This window comes from Eschrichtius robustus, chromosome 17, assembly GCF_028021215.1.
Source record: "Eschrichtius robustus isolate mEscRob2 chromosome 17, mEscRob2.pri, whole genome shotgun sequence".
NCBI classification, from domain to species: domain Eukaryota; kingdom Metazoa; phylum Chordata; class Mammalia; order Artiodactyla; family Eschrichtiidae; genus Eschrichtius; species Eschrichtius robustus.
Window position 1 is genome coordinate 60,814,733 of NC_090840.1, and position 22,799 is coordinate 60,837,531.

A 22,799-nucleotide genomic window follows, 5' to 3' on the forward strand; every position below is an offset into this window, starting at 1 on the left:
AAAAGTATAATCTGTTCAAATTTCAACACACAAGAAACTTCCATTAGTCTCCTCAGAGCCTATTTCACTCAAGGGCTTTAGCAACGTCTCATGACTCCTTGAATGAGTCTCTGAACACATCCTAAAATAGCTCTTCTTTTCAAAAATTTCATGATTTACGTGATGCTACTGCAGTTCTTCTTAATTAATATAAGCAGCAGTGATTTTCCAATGGATAGATTATTGTTAGTTAAATAAATTCTATTTTTCCATATATAGGCATTAATTTATATATAGGAATTTTAAATACATTTAAAAAAATCCATCAAGTGGGTAATTTCATTATGATGCTGAATCTCTAAAATGCCACATTTTTTAACATCTCAAGAGGGCAAATCAGCCACCAGGACTTCCGACAATAGTGCACGAACCCAAAAATAATCAGTCTGCTTTTTCAAAAACCAAGTCAACAATTAATATGTGCTAGATTGGCAAAACAAAAGTACATTCCTTGTATTTTTAGTCTTGATTATAGCTGATAATTCATCTCTATTTTAACATACTGTAAAATTACATTTAATAGCACTGATATTCTGTGATCCCTCTTTTCTCTGCCAATGTAATACCTTGGAAGCCAACTGATTCTTAAACCCACTAATGTACACTTGAACCATAACACTACTATCATCTTTTAATGTGAAGGACAATACAAATATTCAAAACCTTGCCTGGTTTGATTAGTTACAAAATACACACATACATGTTTATATAACTATTTTTCACATACCTAGTGATATTTCAAAATACTGAGAAGAAACTTACTTGTACAGTTAGGCAAAGTTCCAGACCACGTTCCATTGGCTGTGCACTGCCTAACTGAAGGTCCAGAAAGGATATATCCCTCCACACAGGAATAAATGACTGAACTAGAAAATGTTGTGCCATCAATCCGAAAGACTTTTCCATTGGTTGTTGTCCCTGGGTTACCACACTGTACAGCTATAAAACAAAATGGTTAAGAGTATATATAAAAATAGTGCCTTTAGGAATCCTCTCACAAAAAGTTAAGGACTAAATGATTGTTTCAGATTATCCAAAGGAGCGATAAAATCCTCTAAAATAAGCACTGAATTCTCTTTTATAAGGAGTTGAAATTCAAGATGAATTTATACTGATCTTATTAGTTTAATTACTGGGATACAAATCACGTAAAAGCTATTTTTTAAAGAATTTTGTGAGTCGTTTCGGTAAAAACTTTGCACAGTAAAGTAATTACTTGAGAGTATTGCTTTTGGGTAACACAAAGTCTTTCAAAGAAGGATTTTAAGAGTCTCTACCTAAAAAGCAACTCATGTAAAACTGGAAGATATGTAACGAGAAGAAACAAAGATTTACTATAATTATACTTGTAAGAAAACAGATATAAAACATACACTTAAATGTTATAAGCATCATGTATGTTTTTATTTATATAAGTATATAACTGATTTGCACTAAAACATTATAATCTCTATTTCTGGACCAAAGTGTACAAAAAAATTAACTGAGTAAAAACAAAGTCACTAAATTCTAGGAATGATTTTCATTAAGTTTTCAATGTATCCTAAATAGGAGTCACAAACACAAATGCCTTATATGATCATTCTGTTTTATGTTTAACTATTTGCCATCAATGGCATAAGTGAATTTTTTAAATATATTAAAAGCAGGCCTATGTCAAATGCAGTACCTAATTTTGTTGTAGTATAAGAAGGCATCTTAATACTTTACAGAATTTAAGGCTATCTATACGAATATGAAGTGTGATTATAATTTCAGAAAGTACCACATATATCCCTTGCTGCATCTTAAATATTTAATTTTGTCGATCATTGGTAGTGGTGCTGTATGTTTGTGTGCATGTGTGTGTAGACAGAAAACTTATACATCTTGCACATTACAATTAGGGCATCTTTCTTTCATAAAGGTTAGTAACTGGAGAGTTTTCCATTATGTGTGTATTCATAATCTACCTAACTAATCTCCTGTTGATAAACATGAAATTTAATTTAGTTTAATTTCTCTATCATTTTTGGTTATAATATACTCTAGCTTATATATACAACTATGTACATTGATCCTATTTTTAAGATAAGTTTCTGAAAGTAGAATTTCTGGATAATTTTATTCTGAAAAATATTTTTAAGTATATATAGTGTTACCCAAGATATTAGAAAAATACACACTTGTATCAATAGTGTGAAAGTTTGCTTATTTTCACACGTCCTCTCCAATACCATGTCCCATCATTTTTAAACACCTTGTCAGTTTGCCAAAAAATGCTACACTATTTTAAATTGCATTTTTCTATTTATTAAATTGAGATATTTTAACACATTCATTTGATATTTTAATTTTGTCTATAACATTCTATGAATGCTTTTATATTTTATTGTCAATTACTAAAGTAATATAACATTACAAAACATTTGGAATAAAGAGAATAAAAATACTACAAATTTCACCACTCTGTACTATTATCATTTTTATTGTACTGACTTTCATTTTTTCTCTCAAATGACTATCATTTTCCATGATTTTAATAAGAGTACCTCATTTTGAATTTTATTTTTCAACTAAGTATTATATGATTTACATTTTGTCATATTGCTTCATGGCTTTTATTCTAATATTTTTATTGACTATACACTATTATGTAAATATACAATTGGTTATGTAATATTTTTCCTAGTGTTGTCAGATGGTTTCTGTTTTTGCTAGTTATAATCAATTTGAAATAAAAATAATGTGTCTTTATGATTGTGTGTTTTCCTTAATATTTTTATTTTCTTTAGGAAAAAAAAATCCTCAAAAGTGGAGTTAATAAATCAAAGCTAAGAATATATATGCATTTTTATCAACTTAATCTAAAATATAATTTTAAGAAACCTCTAGAAATGTTTTAAAGTTCTAGTTTTGCTGCACATATGCTACAATTTCATATTAAAGCAGGTGAAAAATGATAGTTTGATGTTTAATTGTAAGTTTCTGATTAGTAGTTATGTAGAATTTCTTCTATAGTTTGCAAATTTTTTTGCTCTTCTCTATTTTCTGTTCATTTCCTCTTTCCAGTCATCTGCTAGAGTCTGTTTTTCTAAGTGATTTGTATGAGCTCCATTTTATGGGGAAAATATTAATTCTGTTTTATTTGCTACAACTCCTAGTTCTGTTTTATCTGTAATGTGTATATTAACAAAACAAGGTCAGCACCAGGTTGCATTTCATCTAAAAATATTTTGCAGTTCAGCTGAACAAAGAGATGGCTTAGATATCACCCACATAATGTACGACATCATTATAAAGACTTTGCCTTTGGAAAGTAAGTTTGAGAAATAAAGTGAAGACAGTGTGCTTAGTGTCTTTTGCTCCACAACTTTGTTCCCACCCTTTCCCTATAATAGAAACTGAGCTGCAATTTAATTAAGATTATTAATTTAGTCCAGTTATAAAAAAGATAACTATCTTTCCTAGAATATGGATACTAATTTTAAACATAATATAAGTTTCTGAAAATACAGTCAATCAAAAAACTGTCAAGAAGGTTTTATTGGGAATTGTTTTCTATTTATAAAACCCATACATTTGGTATAACATCAAGTAAGTTTCATACATACTTTGCAAGTTTAGTTTTTGCACTAAAATAATCTCAAAAAGAACAATTTAAATTATAAGGATAATTTTCCAGCAACATTTCCTTTTCTAGCCAGTCTTGTAAAGATTTAATTATGTTTACTCTGAATCAGTCAGAACAATTAACAATTTTACTTAAACATCCCAAATTTTAAGAATTCTAGTTATGAGCAATACCTATAAATAAAAATATCATTTATACTTAGACATCTTTTTATATTTTTCCATTTCTACAAACCTGAAAACTAAAACAGATCATGAGGTAATGTTGATGTGAGAACAACCTAATTTTTTCCTAATGGTGTCAGCAATACAGAGCACTGTGTAAAGGGAAAAAAAAAATCTTTTTTACTTTTCCAATCCTGATATCTACTGTGATGTGAACAATGTATATAAATGACCCCTGAGAGATAATTTTAATAATTTAATAATTGTCATCTATCATATTTCTCTTATAGGACAGTGTTGGTAAAACTGGAATGATACTGCTTTTATTCCATGGTTGAGGACAAGAACGGATAGGAGTAATTTCACTAGCAGCACCCAGTTGAATTTGATACACATTAAATTCCAGCATCATCAATGTTATTAGTTTCTACTTGAGATTACCTTTGCATTCTGGCTGCCTTCCAGTCCAACTGCCATTGGGTAAACATGTTCTTTCTTCTGAGCCATGAAGGATATAACCAATATCACAGGCAAAACGTACAGAACTTTTGGTTCTGAAATTGCTTTCCTGTCTAGAACCATGACCAGGAGTACCTGGATCCCCACATGTCCCAGCAGCATCACCTGCAATGCAGTACAGTTCAAGTTAACTTATTTCAATAAACATTTATTAAGTTATGATTTAGTCCAACATCCTTGTAGGAATTTATTTTTGTGCATGTTGTGTTTTAATATTATAAGTTGACTGGGTAAAATCGTAATTCATATTTCCCATCTGACTCCAGTCATAAGAAAAAGCCTAAAGGAAAAAGAAAATAGTTGCAGAGTATGGTGTTATTTTCCATATCAGTGATATTTGGAGACATTCAATATGTTGAAGACATTTCATGAGTATTTCCAGAATCTAGTTCTTAACCAACCAATGGAAAATTTATAATTGACAGTTCTTTGGGCTCAAATGAGAATGGGTTTATACAATTAAAATTGAAAACATGGACTTGGCAATTTTCATCTTTCCTTCTCTGAATTGAAATCAGTTTCTGTTAAAATAGAACTGTGACATACTGGAAAATATAAATGTTAAAATATAGTATTTCTAAACTTTCTCCCCCTAATCTTCTCTGTCAATGACCACTGACCAAAAATGAATAAGCTGCATACTTCTCATACATGAAAATATAAAAATAAATTGTAAACAAAGACTAGAAACTCTGACTTAAGTTCTTAATACGGATTTTCTACTCATGACGAAGTGTTTCTCTTTTGATTATAGTGTTTAGGGTTTACTGTCTCTTTATCATTTCTTAAATAATTTTAATTAAAGTTACCACAGTATTAGTATACTTTTGAGAGAGAGAGAGAGAGAGAAACAGAGAAACACAGAAAGAGAGACAGAGAGAAAGTTGAATACATAAGCATTGAAAGTGTTTTCTGTCTATCTAGATGCTTATTTTGACACGCCCTGTGTATTTGGAATCCTTCTTAATATTTCCTCATCTTCATGTGATGCAATATTAATAATCACATAAATATTTAAGGTCACTATTTCACTTTTTAATATATGTGTACACATTTTTTTTACAACTAAGTAGTAGTTTCCCAATCAATCCTGTGTGTGCGTGTATGACACAGAAAGAGAGAGAGAGAGAGAGAGAGAGGGAGGGAGGGAGGGAGGGAGAGAGAGAGAGAGAGACAGAGAGAGAGAGACAGAGAGACAGAGAGAGAGATGTGTGTTATATGTATTATCAGTTAGCTGAGTGAGTAAATTAACTATGATAGCTTTAAAAATCTATAGATTAAATTTGAAGTACCAGGCAGTTATTTCATAGGGTTTAACCACAATTACAAGGGGAATCTGAAACTAAGTATTTCACAACTTTTACCTCTAAAGGAAAAACAGTGTAAAACAACTCCTAATAAGTCATCATATGATCTCCACAGAGATAAAATAATATAAAGATAATGGACAATATGTAAGTAGAAATAACAGGCAGAAAAATAAGCACCAATATCTGGCTGATAGGTAAAAACAGAATAAATAGTATCAAGTAGGGAGAAATCACAGCTCTAAAACTGAAATACAATTTCTGAAGAAAAACAGTAACTTAAACAGCTCAAAAAAGATTTTTCAAATACTCACTCTGTGAACAAATTATTAATTAAAAGTAGACTAAATATTTACTTATTCTAAGAAAACTCTATTGGGATTATAGAGACTCAGGAGTTATATGTTGTCTATTAATAACAAATAAAATTAGGATAAATAAATGTCTTTCATAAAAATTATTGGCTTAGTTTAATTTAAAACATTTAGGGCTTTATTTTAAAATTATGCTATTAAGTAACTGATTGCTTACAAAGTTCAGTTACAAAGAACTGAATTCTAACAGGAAATCACTGATATAACATTGCCTTCTAGAGAAAATTATATTTTATATCTGCTAAAATGGAATAGCTACTTAAGTTTGAATGGTTAGCTATTTTAATGAATAAAAAAGCACTTCACAGAGTAGCATCCTAAAACCACTTACATTTGATACAACACAGTTCAAAACATATACCTGTAATTTATCATTTACAAGATCAGCATTAATTTGTGTTCTAAATTCATATTACCTTAAGAAGAATTCCAATAAATGTAAAAATGTTACAGCTTCTCCCATGAGATTTTTAAAAGAGAAATGTATTACTGTATCTCTTTAGATTGTTTTGTGTATATATTCCTAATAATAATAATACTATTAATGTAATTTCCAACACATATCATCCAATTTTCCAAGTGGTACCTGAACAATGAGGTTGTGATCCACTCCAATGGCCATTTAATTGGCAAGTCCTTGATGATTGGCCGAGAAGGGTATGCTTTCCTGTGCAGGAATAGCGAACAGTGGACCCAAATGTATACTTCTCACCAGACAGGACTGCATTAGGAGGAACGCCAGGGTGTCCACAGTCAATCACTACAATACATAATTATTGAATATAAAATTTTTTATATCTCTATCGAACAACCTGCACCAACTTTTTATGAAATAAATCAGAATTATCTGCTCTTATATACACATCCTCCAGAAATCAAATATCTATATGACAGTTGAAGTTACAGGAGTTCTTCTGTCAGCCCACTCACCCTGAGCATGAGTTTAACAGGAACATTGTAAGTAAACTTAAATGATTGAATCGGTATACGCTTGTATGTGTGGGGGTAGTGAGTGTGTGTTTATATACATACGTGCATGGGTTGAAAGTATGTATGTGTCTAGATAAGGATGTGAAAGTCAGGGAGAAGAGTGATGTGGATTGGCTAAATAAGGTCATATAGGATTCAAAATGAGCCCATACAAAAATTAAAAGGGAAAAACTTAAGGGTAAAGGAGAGGGAATGAAGGTGGATCTGTGACACACAATGTAGACTACACAAAATGTAGTCCAGAATAATTCCACTCCAGGCCATTAATGAATAAATTATCCTGTATAAAGAAAATACTCAGTGGCTTATCAACCAAAACACGGCTAAGCATAGCAGAATCAGATGTTAACACACTGAGAATTCTCTTTATAAGCTAGAAGTAGCTTGGAAACTCACTGTGTGCCCCCTTTTAGTTGTAACTTGGAAAAATACTGAGCACAATATGACTCTAAAGTATTAAATAGCACACAAGGGGACATAAACTTAATAAAATCCCTGAGTACTTAGCACAGTACCAGGGAGTGCTATAGGAAATAAAGAAAAGGTAAAAAGTAAATGAGAGCTAAGAAAATCTGAAGAAGTTCATGTTTTCAGGTCCTAAAAAAGATTTTTAACTTTAATGTTGTAGCCACACAAGGCTAAGTAAGTGAATTACTTAAACCATTAGACTAGTCAGTCTACAAAAAGAAATCAAATGCATTTTAAGCAAGGGATCAACAATTGATTTAACTATCTGCATAGAATATGAAATTAGATAGACGCTGTATAAAGTTTTGTTTCTTTGTTAGTTTGTGAATGAGTACATGAATGATGCCACAAATTTTTCAAAAAATCTTACCCCATGAACATAAAGAAAGTGCCTCTTAAATAAAACATGATTATAATGTAATTTTATAATTTAGCAATTTAGTATAACCAAAAATTACTTTCACAATGATTTCTTGATACACTACTCCTTCAATCTATAAAGTTCTTCTCTCTCCTATCATGTCCAAGATTCATCAACTTTGAGATGTAAATATATTTGAGACCTATCAATAAGCTGAATTCCTAGAATTCATGTTCACTTCTCTATCTCTTCACATAATTTTGATTTATTTCTGTTAAATTATTGTCTCACTACACATGTTAATTATATGCAAAGCTTCTATAATTTATTTTATTTATATTCTACAATTCTAACACAACATATAACAAAATGCACTCATATGCTGACTGACTTGAAAGATGATGTGTATTAACATTTCATATGTGCATGTACCTGTATATAATAAATACTTAAAGTCAGTAAGTATTAAGTAACACCTTTGTCTAATTTCTCAAGTATTTTCAAGCTCTTGAGGCTGTTTATATTAGACTAATTTTGCTTTAAAGAAATTTGAAATATTAGTACAATAGAAAATAAAAATGTAGTTTCTTCTCATGGGATGGTAACATCATAGAGGATGAAATACATCTGCTTTTAATATTCTATCTGCTCCATGAAGGTTCAAAATCAAGGGATGACAGAGAAATATTAATCACATTATTACTAATAAAAATGGCATTTGGGCATTGAATTGGCAGGATATAGGGAACTGTAGTTTCAAAATAAAACAATACAATCAATATGCTTCCTTCTGATACATAGCTCTAAATATTTCATAAAGACAGTAAATATACATGTTCCTTCCACGGCATTATCTCAAGGAAGAGTTCCCATTATCTACTTACTGATACATTCTGGTAAAGGTTTGTCCCATTGTCCATTTGGTTGACATATCAAAACTGAAGATCCAAATAAGAAATATCCAGGATTGCAGTCATAGAATACCACAGTGCCATAGGTGAAATTCCCATGTTCTATTTTACTTTCTCTTTTGGAATTGCCTGGAATTCCAGGATCAGAACAGTTGACCACTAAACAAATGACAAATTTTGAAATATATGTTTGGAATAATATACATATACTTATATAGTTTTCCATTAGAAACGTAGTTTCAAAGGTAAATTTAATCAAACAAACCAAAGATTCAAGGAATAAAATTAACATTTTAATGGGATATAATGGACTGAAATTGGTATGGCTGAAAATATTGGAAAAAGGAAAACTTCTTTGCAAAATTGTTTTGAACAATAGCATAATATTATACTGAGTACAGATTTAACCTTTCAAGCTTTAGTTAAACCATTAGAAAATGGAGGAAAATGATAATTTGGTTGTTACTTTATCAGACAATACAAAATATACCTCTTTGCAAGTGGAAAAAACACAAAACAATTATCTTTAATATATTTCTATAGAGAGAACAATAAATAAACCTCTAACGCAGGTATCATGGTAATTTAGGCCTCAAACATTGTTTAACCAAAAATATGAAGATTGCCATACTGAGTGAAGTAAGTCAGACAGAGAAAGACAAATATTATCTGATATGGCTTATATGTGGAATCTAAAGAAAACAGTACAAATGAACTTATTTACCAAACAGAAATAGAGTCACAGATGTAGAAAACAAACTTATGGTTACCAGGGGCAAAGAGGGGGAGGGATAAGTTGGGAGATTGAGATTGATATATACACACTACTATATATAAAATAGATAACTAATAAGGACCTGCTGTATAGCACAGGGAACTCTACTCAGTACTCTGTAATGACCTACATGGGAAAAGAATCTAAAAGAGTGGATATATGTATATGTATAACTGATTCACTTTCCTATACACCTGAAACTAACCCAACATTGTAAATCAACTATACTCCAATAAAAATTATAAAAAATATTTTAAAAATTGAAAAGATAAGTTCCATTAATTATGAAGCAAACTGCAAGTAAAAAAGATATAAATGATTTTATATGCAGCCATAAAATAGGTACAAGATAACATAGTTAGGCAGCTGAAATAAAGTTTGTCAGTTTTGACTTCTAAAAAAGTTAAAAAATAAGAAAAAGGAAAGCATTGCTAATGAGATGACATCAATATTAAATATTTTTGCTTTATTAGCTGAAAATTTTCTACTGTTCTGCCCAAACTGTTTCAAACGTTATCATGCGTGTCTACACGGACACATTATTACCATGCTCTAAGCTGGAATATAGTTAGATTTTTACCTTTGCACATTGGTGGAGGATGACTCCACTGTCTGTTGGCCTGGCACTGTGCTTTGGTTGGCCCTTGCATAAGATACCCAATATTGCAAGAGAATGTTACCACATCATTAAAGTTAAATCCATTTCCACTTGTTCTTCCATAAATTGGACTACCAGGGTGACCACAGCTCACAGCTAATAGCAACAGGGCCAGGGTGGGAGAGACACAGAACAAAATAATTAGTTATCAATTATTACATGAAAATTATACTTAATCATTTCAAAGAAAGTGGAAAGAAGGCCACTTTTGTATGAAAATATACTTAAAGTAATTTTACTAGTGCGAAGGAACAATTTAGAATGCCAAAATAGTCTAATATAGTAGAAGTATTATATTCGTAAGTAGACAATTATTTATAATTGTGGTAATTACATGCAAGTAGTGCACAGATATTTAAAGTTCTATGATAGCTTTTCATTCTATTTCTTTTTAGGGAAGAATACTGAAATTCAAAGAAATTTGGGAATGATTGAAATTCATATCACTAGTTAATGGCAAAAAGGAATGAAACTACCCAAATTTCCTTTTCTAGTTAAGTTTAAGAATTGTAGATAAATGAAGGCAATTTTTTGTATTTAATTTTGAAATAGTTTCTTTTAATATTATTTATACAATCATTTTTATGATTAATAGATAAGCAAAAGTGTGCTTGAAGAATAACTTAATGTGACTGCAATAAAAAATGATGCCTTATACTGTAGAATTCTTAACATATTGAGATACCAATATTAAGATTCCCTAAACCAATCAACCTTACTGGTATATTTTCTTCACTATTGATATTTGATAATTTAGCACAGTTTTGTTTGGAAATAATGGTATCAATTAGATGCATTATTTACATCGTTTAGTGTTATGGTTCTCTTTTAGAGTTTATTTAGTGCTGGCTTTTCCCAAACACTCTGTATTCCTGTGAATTGTCTTATTGCATTATCTCACTTTATTAATCACAGGAAGTCCAGTAATACTGCTTCGTAACTGGGCACAGTGAAAGACCCATAGTCACTTTTAGTACTTTCAAAATGACCCAAGAGCAATTAATTTTCAGCTGTATTGTTAACATCAATCTATTCATTTGAAAATGTAACTGCATCTTATTCTTGTTTAAAATTATTGATAAAGAAACTTTTTTACCCCTAGGGCCAATTTCCATTTATAGTCTCAATTATTCAGCAAGAAAAATAGTGGTATTAGTTGCCTATGCTTTGATATAATGAAAGGCAAAAAATCTGGGACGGATCCAGCATAATATTGCTGTCTTTAAATCATTAAACGGTTTGCCCCCCTACCCCTGCCACAACACAGAGAAGCAATTTTGCTAACTATATGTTCTATTATCCTATTAAATCTCAACACATTAATGTATTTTCTATTAAACTAGAACTCCAAAAAAATTCTGTTGATTGGATAAGAATTTGACAATGATGGAATTTATAAATATGGATGTAACTGGCCACAAATTAAATATTTCCTGTGAACCCGTACTTAAAGCCCCATGCATTATTTCTCTGAAGCATCCAAAATCTCTATCATTTGATCCTATAGTGTTAAAATTATAACATATTCACAGTGTTTATTCTAATTTTCTAACACCATTTTTAATACAAATGTCAGTGATTGCTGATGGAAATTATTACGAGAAAAAAATAAGAAATATATGAATAATTTACTTTCTGATCCAAAATAGGATAGATTGTGATATGAAATACTGTGTCCTGCTGGGTATTCAGTGGACTAAGAAAAAGTACTAGAGTTATTACTCAGTTATTTTAAAATTCATTTTATCCTTCATGTGTAAATTCACATCTAAATTAACTTAAAAGATCAGATGGATATTTGTTGAACTAGTAAGATCTTTATTAAAACAATTCCAAAATTGTTCCAAATCCACAAAGTAATGACAGACTTTCTAATATTTCTTCCACTTTCATGGTGGATGGTTTTATATACTTCTGAACACACCCTACTTTAAAGACTAGTGTGTGTCAGTATAAAAAAATGCGCTGTGAGAACTTAGTTCTTTAAATACACACATGCACACGTGCACACACACGTACGTATGTGTGGATCTGTCTATATAATCATTTCTCTTACCTAAGAAAAAAATTACTGGTAATTGCAAGAGAACTAAACAGAGGTCTCTAATTACTTTTGCCATGCTTACTTACGCACACAGGATGGAAGTTGACCAGACCAATTGTGATCCTGTTGACATATTCTCACTGAAGAACCAATCAGTCGAAAACCAGGATTACATTGATAAACAACTGTGTCTCTGTATCCATAATTTTCTCCAACAACTTGACCATTCACAATAAGCTCTGGAATTCCACAGTGGCCCGCTGAAATGGGTCAAAATAATATTTTTAAAATTATGATCTAAGTTTTATTATGATTTGTATATTTGTATACATATATAACATTATTAATCTTTAAATGTTTATTTAGAAGTATGCCACAAATAAGGCAAACACAATTATATAACATTAAGATAACTGTAATACACTTCACAAAATGCCTAATATTTGGGAATTAAAAGAAAACACATTTCCAGTAACAGTTGGGCCTGGAGGAAATTAGCAAACATTTCAATACATATAAAAATGAAAATATAGCATGTAAAATTTTGAGGAATACATATAAAGTATGCTTAGTGAGGAGCTTTACAGTGTTAAATGCTTTTATTAGAAAAAAAGAAAGATATAGGATGAAACAAGAAATATTTCACTTTATGAAGAGGAAAACAAAGAGCAAAATAATGAAGAGAAAAAAAAAAGGCCAAAATAAGTAGACAGAAGAATATATTAAAGACATTTACAGAAATCAAGGAAATAGAAAATAGAAAAATAATAGAGAGCATTACCAAAGCTAAAAATCCTTTCTTTAAAAATAAGAGAGAAGGTTCAAATAAATAAAATCAGAAATGAAAGAATAGAAATTACAAGTGATAGCACAGAAATATAAAGAATTATAAGAGACTACTAGGAACAATTATATACTAACAAATTACAAAAACTGGAAGAAATGGATAAATCCCTAGAAATTTACAATCTTTCAAGAATGACTCTTGAACAGATAAAATTCTGAACAGACCAATCACTAGTATGTGATTGAAACAGTAATCAAAAACCTCTCAACAAACAAAAATCCAGGACCGGATGGCTTCACTGGTGAATTCTACCAAATACTCAAAAGATTAAATAGCTATTCTTCTCAAACTCTTCCAAAAAAATTATAGAGCAGAGAAAGCTTCCAAGCTTATTTTATGAGGCCAGCATTACCCTGATACCAAAACCAGATAAGAACACCACAAAAAAAGAAACCTACAGACTAATAACCCTAATAAATATAGGTGCAAAAATCCTCAACAAAATATTGGCAAACCTAATACAACAATACATTAAAACGATCATACACCATGATCAAGTGTGATTTATTCTAGGGATGCAAGGATGGTTCAACATCTGCAAATCAATCAGTGTGATATACCACATTAACAACATAAAAGATAAAAATCATATGATCATGCCGAGAGATGCAGAAAAAACATTTGACAGAATTCAACATCCATTTTTGATAAAAACTTTCAACAAAGTGGATATAGGAAGGCAATGTACCTTAACACAATAAAGGGCATATATGACAAAAACCTACAGCCAATATCATATTGAACAGTGAAAATCTAAAATCTTTTCCTCTAAGATCAGGAACAAGACAAGGATGCTCATTCTCCTCACTTTTATTCAACACAGTATTGGAAATCCTAGCCACAGCAATTAGACAAGGAAAATAAATAAAAGGCATCCAAACTGGAAGGGAAGAAATAAAACTATCACTATTTGCAGATACTATATACAGAAAATTCTAAAGATGCTACAAACTATCAGAAGTAATAAATGAATTCAGTATAGTTGCAGTATACAAAATTAATATACAGAAATCTGCTGTACTTCTATACACTAACAATGGATGATCAGAAAGAGACATTAAGAAAACAATCCCATTTACAACTGCATAAAAAAGAAGAAAATATCTAGGAATAAATCTAGTCACAGAGGTAAAAAGCTTGTACTTGGAAAACTATGAGACATTGATGAAAGAAATTGAAGATGACACAAACAAATGGAAAGATACCCCATGTTCATGGGCTGGAAGAATTAATATTGTTAAAATGACCATACTACTCAAGGAAATCTACAGGCTAAGAGCAATCCCTATCAAAATACCCGTGATACTTTTCACAGAACTGAAACAAATAATTCTAAATTTTGTATGGAAACATAAATAGCCAAAACAATCTTGAGAAAGAACAAAGCAAGAGGTACCATACTCTCTGATTACAATCTATACTACAAAGCTACAGTAAACAAAACAGCATTGTGCTGGCACAAAAACAGACATATAGACCAATGGAACAGAATAGAGAGTCCAGAAATAAACCCACACTTATATGATCAATTAACCTATGATGAAGGAAGCAAAAATATAGAATGGGGCAAGGGCAGTCTCTTCAATAAATGGTATTGGGAAAATTAGACAGTTATATGCAATAAAATAAAATTGGATGACTTTCTTACACCATATAAAAAAAATAAACTTAAAATGGATTAAAGACATATGTATAAGATCTGAAACCATAAAACTCTTAGAAGAAAACATAAGCAGTATGCTGTTTGACATCATCCTTAACAATGATTTTCTAGATCTGTCTTCTTTGACAAGGACAACAAAAGCAAAAATAAACAAATGGGACTACATCAAACTGAAAAGTTTGTGCATAGTGAAGAAAACTATCATCAAAACAAGAAGTCAGTCTGCTGAATTGGAGAAGATATATGAAAATCATATAACTGATGAAGAGTTAATATCCAAAATATATAAAGAACACATATAACTCAGTAATAAAAAAACTCCAAATAGTCCAATTAAAAAAACGGGAAGAAGATCTGAATAGACATTTTTCCAAAGAAGACATACAAATTGCCAACAGGCACATGAAAAGATGCTTAATAGCACTAATCATCAGGGAAATGCAAATCAAAACTACAAAGAGGTGTCACCTTACACCTGTCAGGATGGTTATTATCAGAAAGACAACAAGAAATAACAAGTGTTGGTGAGGAGGTAGAGAAAAGGAACTCTTGTGCACGCTTGGTGAGAATATAAACTGGTCCAGCCACTATGGAAAACAGTACGGAGATTCTTCAAAAAATTAAAAATAGAGCTTCCATTCCACTACTGGGTATCTATCCAAAGGGAAAAAATAAACACTAATTCAAAAAGATTTATGCACTTTCATGTTCATCGCAGCATTATTTACAATAGCCAAAATATGAAAACAACCTAAGTGTCCCTCAATTGATGAATGGTTAAAGAAGATATGATACACACACACACACACACGTACACATACCCACACCCACATGCACAATGGTATACTACTCAGCCATAAAAAGAACAGAATCTTGACGTTTGGAATAACATGGATGGGCCTTGAGGGTATTAACCTAAGTGAAATTAAGTCAGACAGAGAAAGACAAATACCACATGATTTCACTTACATTTGGAATCCAAAAAACAAAAAAAGCAAACAAAACAAAACCTAGAGTCATAGATAGAGAGACCAAATTAGAGGTTGCCAGGGGGAGGAGGGTTAGGGGGAATGGGAAATGGGTGAAGGGGATTAAAAAGTACAAAATTCCAGTTATAAAATAAATGTCATGGGGATGTAATGTACAGTTTGGGGAATACAGTCAATAATATTGTATTAACTTTGTAAGGTGACAGACAGTAACTAGACTTACTGTGGTAACCATTTTGTAATGTATACAAATGTTGAATCACTATGTTGTACAACTGAAACTAATATAATACTGTATGCCAGTTATACCTCAATTTAAAAAAGAAAGAAAAAAATATAGTAGACTAAGCAAAGAGAAATATGTCATTGTAACACAATCAAGGTAGTCAGAAGTTAGAAGCTTTAAAAAAGAAAAAGTCAACAACATTGCTAGACTCCTAGCTAATCCTATCAGCACACACAAAAAAGAGAGAACAAAATTACCAATAACAGGAATGAATGACGTGACATCACTATAAAGCCTACAGATGTTAAAAGGATAAGGGAATATTAAGAACTGCTTTATGCCGATACATATAACAATTCAGAATAAAAGGACAAAATCTTTGAAAATTGTATCATCCAAAAACTAACACAAGATAAAATAGAAAATATGAATAGTATTGCAATTCTTAAACAATAACCTCCCCCCCAAAAAAAAACAAACTCATTTTTTCACAGTAAATTCAATCAAATATTTGAGTAAAAAAGCAAGCAAACAAACAAACAATAAACACCAATCTTACACAAACTCTTAGAAAAAAGAAGAAAAAGAATCATTTCCTAACTTGCCTAATGAGGTAACCATAATCCCAATATTAAACCTGTAAAAGACACAGAAAAAAATGTCCTTCATGAACATAGATGCAGCACTGTTTAAAACAATTTAGAAAATTAATACATGTAAAATACATCATGATTATCTGGGGTGTATCCAGAAATGACCAGTTGGTTTAAGATGAAATATTGACCACTGTCATCTACCATACTGACAGAATAAAAGGAGAGAAACATACATGGCTATTTCAATAGATGAAAATCATTTGGCAAAATTCAGTACCCAATCGTGATAAAAACTAACAACCATTAGCAATATAAGGAAACTTTCTCAACCTTATAAATACATCTAAGAAAAAAGTTCATATTATACTTATTGATGAAATATTGAATTCTTTCCTCCTGATATAGGGAACAAGACATGGATGACACTCTCACCAGTTCTGTTTAACATTGTTTGGTGGGCCCTATCTAGTTCAATACACTAATACAAAGGAAGAAAGTAAAAACATAAAGTAGGAAACAAAATAGTAAAACTATTTTATGCTCAGATGACATATACAAAGACAATGTTATTTTAAGAAAATCCTAAAACAAGTAAGTGAACTTGCAAAGAGGCAGGATATTAGATAAATATTTTGATTAATTTTATTTTTATGTACTAACATCAAACAATTGGAAATGTAATTAAAAATGAACAATATCACTTATAATAGTATAAATACACTAAAGAGTCTGTGGAATAAATTTAGCAATAGGTATACATGATCTCTATGGTAAAAAATTTTTTAAAATATTTGCAATTGCAAAAAAAAAAAAGAAAGAAGACCGTAATAAATCAATAAATATATTAATGAATAAATATACTAACTTTACCACGTTCAGGAATTAGAAGAGTTAACATTGTTAGATGCCAATTCTCCCTAGATGATCTACAGATAGAATGCAATCCTACAGTCATTTTAAAAATAAATAATTAATAGCCGAATTCTAAAACATATATGAAACTACAAAGGACATAGAGTATCCAAAGTCATCCTGAAAAATAAGAACAAATTTTGAGGACATACACACAAAATTTCAAGATTTATTATAAAATCTATTCAACCAAAAGTGCCAGGCACCCTTCTGGAAAAAATAAACAAACAAACAAAAAAACCCTCAACCTTACTTCATGATATATAAAACAACAAATGACTAAAATAAGTCATAGCTATAAAGTAAAACTGAAAACTGTAAAGCTTCTAGAAGAAAACGTAAAAGAAAATCTTTGTGACTTATGGTTGAGCAAGGTTTTCCTAAACAAGACACAGAAAGCAATAGCCAGAAAGAAAAAAAGATTGATTCTACAAAAATTGAAAACTTCTGCTCATTAAGACACCATTAAGAAATGAATAGGAAAGTCATAGGCTGGGAGAAAATATTAAAAAAATAAGAATATATAAAGAACGTTATAAGTCATAATAAAAGGCAATTAAATACAAAAGATACTTCAGGAAAATTTACAGATGGCCAATAAGCCCAAGAAATTGTACTCAATCAGTAGTCATCAAGACAATGCGAATTAAATCTTGTAAGATACCTTTTTGCACCCAAGAAGATGACTAATATTAGAAGACAGGCTATACCATATGCTGGAGAAAATGTGAGACAGCCAGAACTCTTCCAGAAATTTTATTCCAGAGTATGCAACAGAAAGGAATACACATGTCAACAAAAAGACTTTTACACAAATGTTCATAACAGCTTTACTCATAACAGCCACAAACTGGAGAGAGTCCATGTGTCCATCAACAGGGGAATGGCCAAAGTTTGGCATATACACACAATAGGATTCTACTCAGAGATTTTTTTTTTAAAATTACTGATATACACAACAACATGAATGAAAGAGAATGAAAGAAACCTTACACAAAAAGAGTACATAATTTAGGATTCCCTTCATATGAATTTCTATTAACAGGGAAAACTACTATATGGTGAAAAAAACAGAACAATTACTGTCTCAGTGTGTAGGGGAGGAGACCTGCAGATTGACTATGAAGGGTCACGAGGAAGCTTCTGAGGTAATGGTAATGTTCTACAACTATAGAGTGTTTAGTTACATAGGTGTACATATTTGTCAACACGTATCTAACAGTGTATTTATGATATGTGCATTTCACCATATGTACATTTACCAACATAAAAAAAGAAAGGAACCATGAGCAAATGTTGAACTCTAGCTGATATGTATATAGAAACGTTTAACAATGCAGTGTACTGAATTTGGCAACTTCAAAATGCATCAGAAAGAAAAATGAATTGATGGATTGATAGAGGCATTGAAGGATGAATAGATATGTGATAAGCAAATACAACAAATGGCTAATCATAAAATCTAGGTGGTAGGCATATGTATATACATAGTCAAGTCTGAATTGAAAAATTCATAATAATTAGGAGTTTGGGAATAAATACACTATATTTAAAGAAACAATCATAAGCACATTCTAGTGGCCATTCTAGGCCAAAAGTGTCTGGGGCTATAAGGACAAGTTGTTTGCAGTCATGAGAAGAATGACTGGGCTACATGATTTCTTAAGGTTAATTCAAAGCATAAGAGTCTAGGACCTGCTTATTTGGCAATTGCACTTTCCTCCTACTGACACACTTTTGAGTTTATATTAGACGTCAACACTACATCCTATGCAAGAATATTGTTGTCTTTATAGACTGAGAGACAATGTTTGCTTATAAACATTCTTTTTATGCCCTGTCTTTCCACAGAACAGAAGCAGGATTCTAAATAGGTGAATAAAACCACTTCCTATATACAATATTCAATAAATAACATATAACATACAATAGTAGTTCATCGGGGCAAAGAGTTATAAAATATAGTATTTTAAATTTAGTTTACATATATTTTCAAATGCGTAAGTAAACTAAGTAATCTGTAATTGAAATAAGCATAACCAAAACCAGGTTAGAAACTAGTAAGAAATATTTTATTTTATCATCTAATCCTATATTAACACATAATGATTTAATTTCTTTACCATTTTCTTTTTTATATAATAGTCTTATAGCATAGTCAAATAAATATGTGTACTCTTATAAAGAAACCATTGTTACTGGGTTTCCAAGTACACCTACTAACAAATATTCCTGAGAGGTTGAAAAAAAGAATTTTAACCAAAATCTAGCTATACCCTTTTAAGTTTCAAATAATGATTGTATCACCATAAATATTTTCAAGCTTATTATCAAAACACTATGTATTTAAACTGCTAAAATATAGATTTTTCTGCCATATGTCATATTTTTAAATAGTAAAATTTTAGAGACAAAACATTGTACAAATTTAGCAACACCTTGTTCATAATAATCAGCAATTTTTAAATTAGTAAACCTAAAGATTATGCCTTGTTCCCAACAGGCAAGTGAGTAGTTATTATAACAATTATTATTATTACCTAATTCAATACTTGCTGTCATTTCTTGAAATAATTTTAGAGAAAAATAAAGCATAAATCATACTATTCTCTTAATATTAAGATAATTATTGAAGTCTCTGAAAAAAGGGATAAAGCCTAAATCATAATACTCCTTTAATAATAAGAGAAGGGGTAAGAAGAACTAGCTATTCAGTCTCTTAATGAACAGCTTTTTACAGTGAATTAAAAAACCCTAAGGGAAAAAAACCCTATTTTCCTAAAATCAGGTTTGAAAAATAGATTTTTAAAGTTTTAATACAAAGTAATACTACACATGTTGAAATGTTAGGAAGTAAAAAGGGAGAAAGATATTTAAATGTGGAAATTGTTTTTCTTCTTTAGTCATTACCTTAAGCAAATAGGTGAGAGGAGAATTGACTATGGTTTAGAATGAATTAACTGTTACAGTGATTAATCCAGCTGAGTATGCAGACATATAATTTTCAGCAATTAGTTTTTACCTTTTATTTTCACCATGCCTGGAATATAAATGTGTCTCTCCTTAATGACATAAGATTCTCATTTGGAATGCTAGTTGATTAACTTTAAGAGTTATCTGTTTAATAGTTTTTCCACCATGAGATATTTTAAAAGTTAAATATTTTCCAGTTTTTATCATCCTTACTGAGTGAATATAAGTTATTATCTCTTATTATGAAAAAGGGCTGCCTTTCTAGAGGGAGAAAAAATGTTTGGTAAAAATGACTTAAAAATCTGTACCTAAGCATCTGGTTTCCGATCCACTCCAAAGACCTGAAGAAAGGCATTCACGTACAGCGGAGCCCACAAGCATGAATCCTGAATCACAGGTAAAGATGGCCGTTGAGCTATATGAAGTTTGAGTACCAATCTTATTTCCATTTGGAGGTGTAGGTAGTTCTCCACAGGAAATAACTTGAAAACAATAAAAAAATAAAAACGCTTAAAGACATAGTCAATATGAACTTGTAACAAAACCATGCTATGATCTGATATATTTACAATAGAAATTGACATTTGTAAAACATGTTTGAATGATTATGAAAGTGTAGAGAAAATAGATGACATAATTTAAAATTTATCCCCTTTGAGTTCCCATAAAACTTCTAAGTAACAGTGACATGTGATGAAGATATTTTGTTTGCATTTTTTGCATAGCCAACCTGGTCACCCAACAGGTTGTAATGAAAAAATAATAATAACAAGATTAAAGGGAGGATAATTTATTAGTCCAAAGTCTTTCTCTGACTTATCAAGTGACATTGGACAATCCCTTTGACTTACCTGAGCCAGTTTCCTCATTATCTAAGATCGTAAGTGCAAATAATTTTTGTTGCACACTCTACAGTTTATAAAGCCCTTTACATGTGAAATATCATTTGATTCTCACTAGAACCATTAGATTATAATTATATTCCATATTTTGGTTTTAGGTTTTAAAAAACTAAAAAATAGAGATTAACTGACTTGCTAGGTCATTCAGAACCCAGCTCTTATAACACCTTCATATTTAAAGACCACAAATGAAATTTCTTTCTAGAATAAAAACAATAATAGATAGCACTTATTGAGTGCTTTTGTACCAGACACTATTACTAATGCTTTATCTTACATAATTCTCCAAACAACTCTATGAGGTAGGTGCAATCATTATCTGAATTGTGTGCACTAGGATATGGACACATAAAAGGAAAGTAACTTTAATAAGATTCCACAGCCTATAAACAGCTAAATCAAAATTTAAACCTAGCCGTTTAACTCAAGAATTGAATACTTAACCACCAGCCTTTATTCTGGCTCCAGCTCTGGCTTTCAGCTCTAGGCTTTAGGATTCTATTAGACAGACAAATAGAAAATTTGCAGACTTTAAAAAATTGCATGTAGAATTTAAGATGTACTGATTGTTTTGAACTAATCTCCCAAACAATCCTTTGAGGTAGCTATAATATTTATTAATATTAATAATACTGATATTTATATCATTTTAATTTCAAAGATGAATAAATGGAGGACCAGAAAAAAAGTACTGTTCTTTCCATTTTTCTCAATGAATTGTAATTCTTAGATTCCTGTCTTTCCTGCATTCTTATCTGTGGGCAGGAACCTGATCTTATGTAGAAATTAAAATTTTCTACATAATAAAGGATTGAACACAAAGAAACCACACAAACATTTGTTCAATAAATGCTTCTGCTGTAGATAATTTTTTTCCTTCTCTTTGAAACATCCTTATCCCATGTGCCCTTTTAATGAAATTATAATGGAAGAAGAATGAGCCTAGAGGAAGATCCTGGGTGAAAGTAAAAGCAAAAATTTACAATACAAAAGAGTAAAGAGTAAAAGAGTAAAGCAAAAATTTACAATACATATGCCATATTTTTAGAATATGTAATATAATTTAGGTATGTATTTTGAGATTTTTAATTCATCAATATGATTATCATATAAAAAATGGCAACCCCCAAATCCTATGCTTAATATGGAGATTAAGAAAATAAACATTTGTAAGTAAAATATTACTAGGTACTTGCATACTTACTATATATAGTTATCTGTTATGTTAAAATTTTAGTCTCCATAATCCAGACTTCAAATGTTTTATTAATTTATAAATGATGTATCCATGTCATAAATGCTGTAAAACTGTGTTGAACATGAAATGAAAGGATGAATTTTCAGCCTAGCATATTTCCTGGTATTAAGTAAACTCAATAAATGTAGTAAAGAAAGTTCAAAGGAAGATCAAGATATTTCATCTGATTATCCTATGTTAAGTTAGCTTATCTACACTAGACACTAGCTA

At 30.5% G+C, this 22,799-nt stretch overlaps 1 protein-coding gene across 3 annotated transcripts in view; it reads right to left on the reverse strand.

The window, feature by feature from the left end:
- The window catches only part of CSMD3 (CUB and Sushi multiple domains 3), a 1,176,048-nt gene that overhangs the window by 54,899 nt on the left and 1,098,350 nt on the right, over positions 1 to 22,799 (reverse strand). For all 3 annotated transcript variants that reach the window (XM_068525309.1, XM_068525308.1, XM_068525307.1), the window contains 7 exons: positions 20,738 to 20,911; positions 12,310 to 12,483; positions 10,102 to 10,275; positions 8,720 to 8,905; positions 6,603 to 6,776; positions 4,258 to 4,440; positions 802 to 978 (listed from right to left, as the gene is read on the reverse strand). In XM_068525309.1, the coding sequence (XP_068381410.1) occupies positions 802 to 978; positions 4,258 to 4,440; positions 6,603 to 6,776; positions 8,720 to 8,905; positions 10,102 to 10,275; positions 12,310 to 12,483; positions 20,738 to 20,911 (1,242 nt within the window). The remainder of the gene's footprint in view (positions 1 to 801; positions 979 to 4,257; positions 4,441 to 6,602; positions 6,777 to 8,719; positions 8,906 to 10,101; positions 10,276 to 12,309; positions 12,484 to 20,737; positions 20,912 to 22,799) is intronic.